General features: G+C 47.6%; 1 protein-coding gene across 6 annotated transcripts in view; it reads left to right on the top strand.

Annotated features, from left to right (window-relative positions):
- si:dkey-24l11.2 (uncharacterized protein LOC100034462 homolog) overlaps positions 1-10,379 on the top strand; it is a 240,859-nt gene that overhangs the window by 48,004 nt on the left and 182,476 nt on the right. For all 6 annotated transcript variants that reach the window (XM_041178397.1, XM_041178394.1, XM_041178396.1 and 3 more), the window contains exons 2-4: positions 1,969-2,700; positions 7,043-7,102; positions 9,183-9,235. In XM_041178397.1, the coding sequence (XP_041034331.1) occupies positions 1,981-2,700; positions 7,043-7,102; positions 9,183-9,235 (833 nt within the window). In that variant the 5' untranslated portion in view covers positions 1,969-1,980. The remainder of the gene's footprint in view (positions 1-1,968; positions 2,701-7,042; positions 7,103-9,182; positions 9,236-10,379) is intronic.

Here is a 10,379-nt window from a genome sequence, read left to right as displayed (position 1 = left end):
CCTCTCTCCCTCCTCTTCCCCTCCCTCTCTCTCTCCTCTTTCCCCCCTCCCTCTCTCCCTCCTCTTTCCCCCCTTCCTCCCTCCCTCCTCTTTCCCCCCTCCCTCCCTCCTCTTTCCCCCTCCCTCCTCTTTCCCCCTCCCTCCTCTTTCCCCCTCCCTCCTCTTTCCCCCTCCCTTCTCTTTCACTCCTCTTTCCCCCTCCCTCCCTTCTCTTTCCCCCTCCCTTCTTTTTCCCCCCTCCCTCCCTCCCTCCCCCCCTTTCCCCCTCCCTCCCTCCTCTTCCCCCCCTCCCTCCTCTTTCCTCTCTCCCTCCCTCTCTCCCTCCTCTTTCCCTCCCCCCTCCCTCCTCTTTCCCTCCTCCCTCCCTTCTCTACCCCCTCCCTCCCTTCTCTACCCCCTCCCTCCCTTCTCTACCCCCTCCCTCCCTTCTCTACCCCCTCCCCGCCTCCCTCTCTACCCTCTCCCTCCCTTTTCTACCCCACCTCCTTTCCTCTCTTCTCCACTCCCTCCTCGCTTCCTTCTCTACCCCACCTCCCTCCCTTCCTTCTCTACCCCACCTCCCTCCCTTCCTTCTCTACCCCACCTCCCTCCCTCACTTCTCTACTCCACCCCCCTCCCTCCCTCCCTTCTCTACCCCACCCCCCTCCCTCCCTCCCTTCTCTACTCCCCCCTCCCTTCTTTCTCTCCCCATGTCTCACCCCCTCCATGTCCTCCAAGTTTGATCAGTGCTCTGTGCTGTGGAGCAGATACTTGTTAACGTTTACGTCCGGGTTCCTGAAATACACAACGCTGGGATTGCAGACACTTACTCAGACTTTCTGTGCCCTGATTTCTGATGGTAGTAAAGTCTGCTGAAAAATGCGAGTGTGTGTGTCTACCTGTTAGGATCAGGCATGTCAGTGTTGACTCCCAGGCCAGCATTCACCATTGCTGTACTCATTCAGAATGGCCAGTTGGTAAAATACTGTCGTGCTCACTGAGCGCAAGAATTGTTCATACTACTTTAAAAAAAATTTGTACCTATGTGTGGATCACTAGCAAGACCAGCATTAATGGCCCATCCCTATTTGACCTGGAGGAGGTGGTGGTGAGCTGCCATCTTGAACCTCTGCAGTGCGTGTGGTGTAGGCACACTAACAGTGCTCACCTTATCGAGACCAGCTTTTAATTCCACATTTATTAATACATTGATTTAAAATTCCACCAGCTGCTGTGGTGAGATTTGAAGCCTCAAACCCAGAGTATTAGACTGGGCCTCTGGGTTACTGGTCTAGTAATATTATGATGACTGCTCCAGTGACTGACTGCCTTCAATGTCAGAGGTGCATTTAGTTGACGGGAAATGATATTTCACATTTTTTCAGCAATCTTTACAAAGTTTTGAAAGACACTGGCTTTATAAATTGCTTATTCTAACTTGCAGTTTGGACTGAGCGGTAGCATTTCTACCCCTGAGTCGGCTTCGAACCCTTCCTTGTAGACACTGGAGACCTGGCTTTAAATTGTTGGTTGGCATCTGACGGGATACTTGAGTCTGCTGGTTTTTGGGTGCTTCCCCCCCGCCACCCTGCCCGTCGTTTTCGTACAGGTTGTGGGGTCCCATAAGGTCCTCCTGCCATGTAGGTCTAATCACACTATGGGTAGGTGTAAAACTGGTTATGGTCACCGAAGGAGCAGTGACGTCGTGCTCCTGGCACGTCACACAGCTCTCCAAGAACTTACTCCAAGGATATGGAATCCAAAGTTTAGCTTGTAACATGAGCAGTCAGTGAGTTGCAGCTTCTGCCGGCTGTGCAGGCATTATATCAGGAGCTACCTCACCCTCGTTCCCAGTGAAGGGAATCTGAGGGTGTCAGGCCAGATGCCCTCTGAGCACCATTCCTGCCCCCCCACCCCCCACTTCTCCTCTAATCCACACCTTGCTGCAGATATTTCCCCACTGACCCCAGCTGCTATTTCTACCCACAGAATCCAGAGGCGATGGAGGTAGACCCCAGCTCGGCACCTGAGGCCAGGACCGGTGACGGTATGGAGAAAACCAGGACCTTCAGCACATCTCAGCTGAAGCCCAGAAACGTGAATGCACAGCCCCCAATCTGCCGCTTTTATTCTCGGGGAAAGTACTGCCAGTTTGGACGGAGGTGCTGGTTCCTGCACGAGCACCTGGAACCCCGGGTTGGTCCGAGTGTGCCCGAAAACCACAGCGAGGGCACTGCCAACATCTCCCAGTGCCAGGGCAGTGTGGAAAGTCCCACCGACAGCAGCACCGTCAAGCCTGCAGAGGACTCCGGTGCCCAAGGGCGGGTGCGACTCGGAGTGCCCAAGGCCCTAGGTCCCCGGGACAGACCCAAGAGGCCGTGTCGCTATTACCTGTCCGGCTACTGTGCCATGGAAGAAAGGTGCCGCTTCTGGCACCCTGAGAGGCAGCCTCCTCTGAGGGACTGTGCGGAGCCCGAGCCTGCCAGGGTCAGCCTGAGCCCCACGGGGCCGCTCATTCGGCCGCCCATCTCCCGCCCCGCCATGGTCAAGGACGAGGTCAAGCTTACCGAGCTGACCCAAGAGGTTGCCCGGCAGCTGCGAGAGACTGAGATCAGTCAGCTGATGAAACGCTTCCCCAAAGACCAGCTGATCATCCAGGAAAGCGAAGACGGGAAACAGACCTACTACCGGATCATGGTGGAGCCTACAGATCCAGACTGGGTAAGTTCTGGGGACTCGCTGAGGGATGGGGGAGCGAAAGGCTTCCATACTGTCGGAATGAGCAAGTTAAAAGTCTTTGTCCGGCTTCAAGTAAGGAATGCACAGCACAGAAACTGATCCATCCTGGTGTTTTTAACACAACCAGCCTCCTCCCTCCTCACTTCATCTCACCCCATCAGCATTTCCTTCTATTCTATTTCTCCGCCCATGTACCCCTCTAGTTTCACCTTAAATTCACCCGCAATGCACTTCCACCTGAATCGCAGAATGATACAGGACAGAAAATGGCCATTCTGCCCAGCCTCTGTGTGCTGGCTCTGTGAAAGAACTTTCCAATTAGTCCCCATCCCCCTCCAGCTCTTTCCCCAGAGCCTGCCCATTTTTCCACAGGTGGCGTGGACTTGTCACTCGGAGCTAGTTTCCAAAGACGAGTCTGGAACCCAGAGGGGAGGCACTGATGCCTCATTTGTATCAAGACTTGGTAAAGCCCCAGCTGTCTTCCATCTTCTGGTTACTGCATCTCAGGAGGATATACTGGCCTCAGGTGGAAAGCAGTTCACCACCTGCGGAGGGTTAAATTTATGTTAACATGTCTATAAGGTAGGTGGAGAGCAGGCATTTCCTCTGGGGATCAAGAGCAAAGTGATTTAATGTCAGAGTTAGAGCCCGGCTGTTCAGGAATGCAATCAGGAAGCACTTTTTCTCACAGTGGAAATCTGGAACGCTGTTCTCCCGACTGCCGGGGATACGGTGGGGGGGGGGGGGGGGAGGGGTTTATAACTGCAGCTCTCGTATTTGCCATGTCAATGTGTTTTAGGTGAGGGTGTTGAGGGATATGGAGCAAAGGCAGGAAAATAGGGCTGAGAGTGCAGCTCAGCCTTGTTCGAAGAGCACAAATTTAATAGACTGAATAGATCGCTCTTGCTCCGTGGATGTTCCAATGTTGCAAAAATCTACCTGCCACAGCAGTCCCAGTTTTCCATTCTTGAGAGACGGACCCAATCCTGGGGCACCGTTTCACGCTGGTAGCCTGATGGAGCCCCCAGTAAAATGACCACTGATATATAACCACAGACAGGTGCTGGCAGCCTGTGAACCAGGGAGGGGTATCACAGCCAATGTTTCAATGCTACCCTTGCAGTCATCAATTGATAACAATCACTGTTAGTGTCAAGGCATTGTTTCTGCCCTCCTGAGGGATGGATACTGACTGAAGTGCCTCTACCTCCGTCCCAGCTCTGTTCAAATAATTCAGAACAGGCAAGGCTGATGAGACCATCTTGCTTCTCAAGCAATGACTGCACCCTTTGATAACCAGAATCATCTTTCTCATCACAAATAGCCAACTGTTCCTGGCTGGATCCTGGCACTTTGCTACTGAGTCCCTGCGCGCGTCATGTTGCCATCAAACTGGGTTCACCATTCCCTCTAATCTGGCTTCCAGTCCGCCATACCAAATCCACCCTGGTCAATCACCAGTGTCATCCTGTATGACTGCAGCCATTATTCACCCTGTGCCCTTGTTTGAAAGAACCATAGAAACTAGGAGCAGGAGTAGGCCATTTGGCCCTTTGAGCCCGCTCCACCATTCATTATGATCATGGCTGATCATCCAACTCAATAGCCTGCTCCAGCTTTCTCCCCCTATCCTTTGATCCCTTTCGCCCCAAGAGCTATATCTAACTCCTTCTTGAAAACATACAATGTTTAGGCCTCAACTACTTTCTGTGTTAATGAATTCCACAGGCTCACCACTCTCTGGGTGAAGAAATTTCTCCTCATCTCAGCCCTAAATGAATGGTTACAGTGCAGGAGGAGGCCATTCAGCCCATTGTATCCATGTTGGCTCACTGCAAGAGAAATTCACCTCGTGCCACTCCCCTGCCTTTTCCCTGTATCCCTGCGCGTTTTTCCTTTTAGATAATGATCTAATTCCCTTTTGAAAGCCATGATTGAACCTGCCTCCACCACACTGTCAGGCAGTGCATTCCAGACCCTAACCACTTGCTACGTTAGAAAAGGTTTTCCTCATGTCATTTTGTTTCTTTTGCCAATCACCTTAAATTGGTGTCTTCTCCGTTCTCGACCCTTCCACCAAATGGAACAGTTTCTCCCTATCTACTCATCAGACCCCTCCTGATTTTGAACACCTCTATTAAATCTCTTCTCAACCTTCACTTCTCCAGTCTATCTATGTAACTGCAGTTCCTCATCCCTGGAACCATTCTCATGAATCCTTTCTGCACTCTCTTGAACACCTTCACCTCCTTCCTAAAGTGTGTTGCCCAGAACTGGACACAATACTCCAGATGTGGCTGAATCAGCGTCTTATCCAGAAATAAAAACCTTACTGGAAATACCCAGCAGGTCTGGCAGCATCTGTCGAGAGGGAAGCAGAGTTAAAATTTCGAGTCCAATATGACTCCTCTTTTGACTAGCCATTAGCTCAACACTAACTGTTTCTCTCTCGACAGGCACTGCCTAACTTGCTATTATTTCCAGTACCTTGTTTTTATTCCAGATTTCCAGCAGTATTTTGCTTCTGTTTCGGTGTTTTACGCAAGTTTATCATAACTCCCTTGAGTTTTGTTCCCTGCGCTACTATTTATAAAGCCCAGGTTCCCGTTTGCTTTAGTAACCACTCTCTCAACCTGTTCTGCCATCTTCAGTGATTTATGCCCATATACCCCCAGGCCTCTCTGCTCCAGCAGCCCCGTCAGAATTATACCCTTTATTTTATATTGTCTCTCTGCCTTCTCCCTACCAAAATGAATCACTCCACACTTCTCTGATTAAATTTCATCTGCCATTTCATCAACCTGTCTTTGTCCTTTTGAAGTTTAACGCTATTCTTCTCGCAGTTCACAATGCTTCCAAGTTTGGTGTCCTCCAAAAATTTTGAAATTGTGCCCTTTACACCAAGGTCTAGGTCATGAATATTTATCAGGAAGAGCACCAATCCCTGGAGAACTCTAATAAGCCTTCCTCTAGATTGCAAAACAGTCATTCACCAGTATTCTATTTCCTGTCACTCAGCCAATTTAGTACCCTGTCCCTTTTATTCCACGAGCTCTAACTTTAGTCACAAGTCTGTTGTGTGGCACTTTATCAAATGGCTTTTGGAAGCCCATGTACACTACATCAACAATATTACCCTCATCAACCCTCTCTGTTATCTTATCAAAAAACTCCAGCGAGTTAATTAAACACAATTTGTCCTTGACAAATCCATGCTGGCTTTCCTTAATTAACCCACATTTGCCCACATGACTATTAATTCTTTCCAGGATTATCATTTCTAGAAGCTTCCCCACCACTGAGGTTAAACTGACTGGCCTGTAGTTGCTGGGCTTATCTTTAGTTTTTTAACAAGGGTCTCCCTTAAGTTTTCTACTCCCTTGGACAATCTCTGCTGAGTGTTCTGTCTCTGTGGTTCTGTATCTCACTACATCTCTTCCTGTATTTACATGGCCATTTCTAATGTATTCCCTGCACTTTGTGTACCTTCCCTTCTATGACCAACCTACTACCTCTTAATGACTGGGTTAGCTATAGTGCCAACAATACAGAACACAACTGCTTACAGCTGAGCACTGACAAAGTCGCGACCCCCTATTCCACGCTCGCCAGCACTTGCGTACCCTGGTGCTGATTTCAGTGATGCCAGTGACTCCTTGCCTGAGCTAAAGGCTGCTTGTATGAAAGCTGGGCCCTTTCTAGCCCAATTTACCTTATTGTCGACACCACCCCACTCTTCAAATGTTCACTCAGTCTCCAAGTTGTCACTGGTAGTTGAATTCCAGTGGGGCTCTCTTTGACCAGCCCCCGCCCTGTTCTTCGCAAGCTCCAGGTAAATCTGACCTTCATAGTCTGACGCTTTCACCACCCACCCCCCCATAACCCTTACAATACCCCAGCCATATGACAGTCTGTCCTTATCCAGCTCTACCTCCCACCCCCAACCCTGTTCTTGTCCCTCATGCCAGAATGATAGATCCTTATGTTCATGTCACTTTGCTGCCTCACCCTAACCCATCTATGGATTTTCCTCCAACCATCCGTCTTAGCCCATACTCACCACCCCTCTGACTCTACACTCTCCTCACCAGCAGTGTTTCAGCTGCTAATCCCCTGCTTTCTACAACACTCTCTTCTAAAACCACTTTGGCTTTGAGAAACTCTTGAAAGTCAGACTCATTCACTTTGTCTACAATTTCATCTTCACCACCCCCAGCCCCCAACCTCTCAAAATGTCCTGGGGTCTTTCTATGATGGAGAGTAACCTGTGGGTTTTCTTTTTGCTTCCCTGGCATTTGATTCTGTTTCTCTTTATCTGTTGCAGCCCTTTGATTTAAAGGAGATGGATATTCAGATCTGCTTCCCGGACGATTATCCTTTGGAGGTAAGAGCTAATAGTTCTAACTGCACAATCGTTTCTGGGGTCTCATGTCAGTGCTGGAATTATTTTGCACTGGTGTTGTATGCACTTTGCATTTGTCCGCCTGCACCTTACTGCTGAAGATTTCTGTCTAACCGAAGCAGTTATAAAACAAGAATGGAGTAGTGATTAGCCATCCATATCCCTCTGGTTACTGTCTCATTTCCCTTCCTATGTTCTCAATGTGCTCCATGTTGTTGGGGTACATTGATGTCCATGCAAATGGATGGGGGAAAAAAAGGTGGTCATGTCATAAGTAACAATTGGCAACCGAGAACCCTTCACCCAAATGCATGTGATCTTTCCATCCAGCGATGCCTCCATTTTCAAATCACCTCCCCTCTCCCTATTGCTGTAAATTCCTCAGGTCCTTACAACACTCAACTCTTTGAACTCCTCCAGCTCTAGCCTCTCGGACACGCCTGATTTGCATCGTTCCACCATTGGCGGCCATGCTTTCAGGCTAGGTCCCGAGCTCTGGAATTGCTCTCCTTAAGCCTCCCTACCTCTCTCTCTCTCTCCTTTGATAGATGCCTTAAAACCTATTGTTTGTCTAATCTTTTGGTCAGATACTCTAATACCTCCTTAAGTTACTCTGTCAAATTTTGTTTGATAACACAGTTGTGGATGGCTTTCTGACGTTTTAATCTGTGGAAAGGCTCTGTTTAAATGTAAGTTGTTATTGTAAGGTGAAAACTACAAGGTATGACAACACAAATGTGGGGTGGCAGCATAGTGGTAACATTACTGAGCTAATAATCCAGAGGCCTGGACTAATGCTCTGGAGACATGAATTCAAATCCCACCACGGCAGCTGGAGGGATTTGTTAATTAATTACTCTGGAATAAAATGCTAGTCTCAATAATAATGATCAAAAACTACCAGCTTGTTGTAAAAGCCCACCAGGCTCACTTTAGGGAGGAAATCTGCTGCTCTTACCTGGCCTGGTCGACAAGTGACTCAGGAGGGCAGGAGGTGGCTTAGTGGTATTGTCACTGGACTAGTATTCCAGAGACTGTCTCTGGGGACCTGTGTTCGAATCGCACCATGGTGGATGGTGAAACTTGAATTCATTAAAAACCTGGAATTAAAAGTCTGATGATGACCATAAATAAAACCATTGTCAATTGTTGTAAAAACCCAATCCGGTTCACTAATGTCCGTTAGGGAAGGAAATCTGCCATCCTTACCTACTCTGGTCTACATGTGACTCCAGATCCACAGCAATATGGTTGACTATTAAATGGCAATTTGGGATGGGCAATAAATGATGGTCTGGCCAGCGACGCCCACATCCCATGAACGAATAAAAAAATAACCTGCCACAATGTAGTTGACTATGAACAAGCCAGAAAACCACTCAGTTCAAGGGCAATTGGGGAAGGGCAATAAAAGCTGGCCTTTCCAGCGACATGCACGTTCCAAGAACAAATAAAAAATGTACCTTGGATTGTTTTGCTTGTCTGTGCACAGCCCTGAATCAAAACTTGTCGGATCCTGTTGCTTCCCCCACTATAAGTGCCCTAAGGAAACCCTCAGCATTGAACGCTTTGTGAGCGGGACCCATTTCCAGTAAAAATGGGATGAAATTCGTTCCCTGTGATTGAGTTTTAAACCTTAAATTGGCCACCGTACTTTTTCCTCGTCTATGCAGCAAATGATGCTGTACAGAGATTGCACTGTCTTTGGATGGGATTGTCTGATGACCTATTCCCATCCTTATTCCCATGATCGTAGGAGTCTTCTAGTCATTAACTAACACCAAAATCACCAGTCTCAATCACTAATATGGGAGCAGAAATGCTGGAAGTTCAGAGGCCTTATGATACATTACAAGGATCATAATCCTTGGTGTCAACAGGTGTTCGGTTCTGACTTCTAACCTCTATGCAATAGATCTGGCATCCCAAATATTGAAGTGTTTCACCACCAACATCTCTCACTTGGAAATGAAAAGTAGTCTCCCTAATATCCGTTAACTCCTCCCATCTAACACGTAATAGTTTTGTCCTTGATCCTATTATCTTTTTCTCTAATTCTAAGGTGTTTACTGTGGATATCCCTGAGGATCAGGATCTGCCGGCCTCTATGGGAAGGTAAGGAAGGCTATATAAAGGAAAAAATTAGCTTGGCCTAAATAGCCAAGTGGTCATGGTACTGGGCTTGTAACCCCAAGATCAAGAGTTCAAATCTCACCATGGCAAACTATGAAACAATGTAACTTCATCTGAATAGGAACAGAGGGAAACGTGTTTGTACTCGAAAGAGTTACAAACAATTCAGCCAGGATTTTCCAACAAACTGTCTGCTGCACTCAAGGCCCCCACTGGTGATGCAGGGCTTTGGAAAAGTCCACCCTTATACTTGCTAGCATATTGACTATGTATTGTAAGTGATATGTCTTAAAAAAAAAGGAAAAAATTAACTTCATGATAATGGATAGTCTTTTTGGGCTTTATCCTGGGTGAGAAGTCTAATGTATGCTTGCTGGAAGCACAGAGTGCAGTTCAAACCTAAACAACTATTCTAGGGTGACTGTATCTGAACCTAGTAACTTATATCAGTGGCCACAAAATGGACATCGCATGTCAGCACATTGCAAAGAAGAGAGAGTTTGCATTTACATAGCATACCTTTTTATATCTTCAGAACACGTCAGAAAGCTTAATTAACAGAGTTTGAAGTGTTTTGTAGTAACTTGTGCACAGTACGATTCCACAAGCACTAGCGAGATAGACGACCAGTTAATCTGGGTTGGTGGTAATGCTGCTCTTTGAGGGGAGCTATGGGGTCTTCTACATTCATCAGAGCAGATGGCCAGTAGTCCTCAGTTCAAAGATGGCACCGCTGGCAATGCAGCACTCTGTCAGTACTGCAATGTCGTTCTGGATTATGCACTCGAAGTCTGGAGTAAGGCTTGAGCCCACAACTTTCTGATTTGCAGCTACTGAGCCAAATCAATTTGAGGACACAAATTCAACCAGATCAAAACTCATCATGCTTCCATTCAAAGTTTTCTCCACTTATTTTTTAAAAAGTTACCCTTCATTCTATGTAGCACTTCCGACACTGGGTGCAGATCTGCTTCCCGATTCTGTCAGTGCTGCTTATTGATCAGCTGAACTTGAGAGGCTCTGAGATGGCCTCTGCCCTCATTTAATTTGTTCCTTGCTCTTTCTCTCACAATGGCATCTCCCAGATTGAGATTTTACACCCTTTCAACTCTGGCCTCTTGTGCAG

The sequence above is a fragment of the Carcharodon carcharias genome, chromosome 32 (assembly GCF_017639515.1).
Source record: "Carcharodon carcharias isolate sCarCar2 chromosome 32, sCarCar2.pri, whole genome shotgun sequence".
In the NCBI taxonomy this organism is placed as follows: Eukaryota; Metazoa; Chordata; class Chondrichthyes; order Lamniformes; family Lamnidae; genus Carcharodon; species Carcharodon carcharias.
The sequence above is the reverse complement of the archived record's forward strand: the minus strand, read 5'-3'. Positions and strand labels throughout refer to the sequence as shown.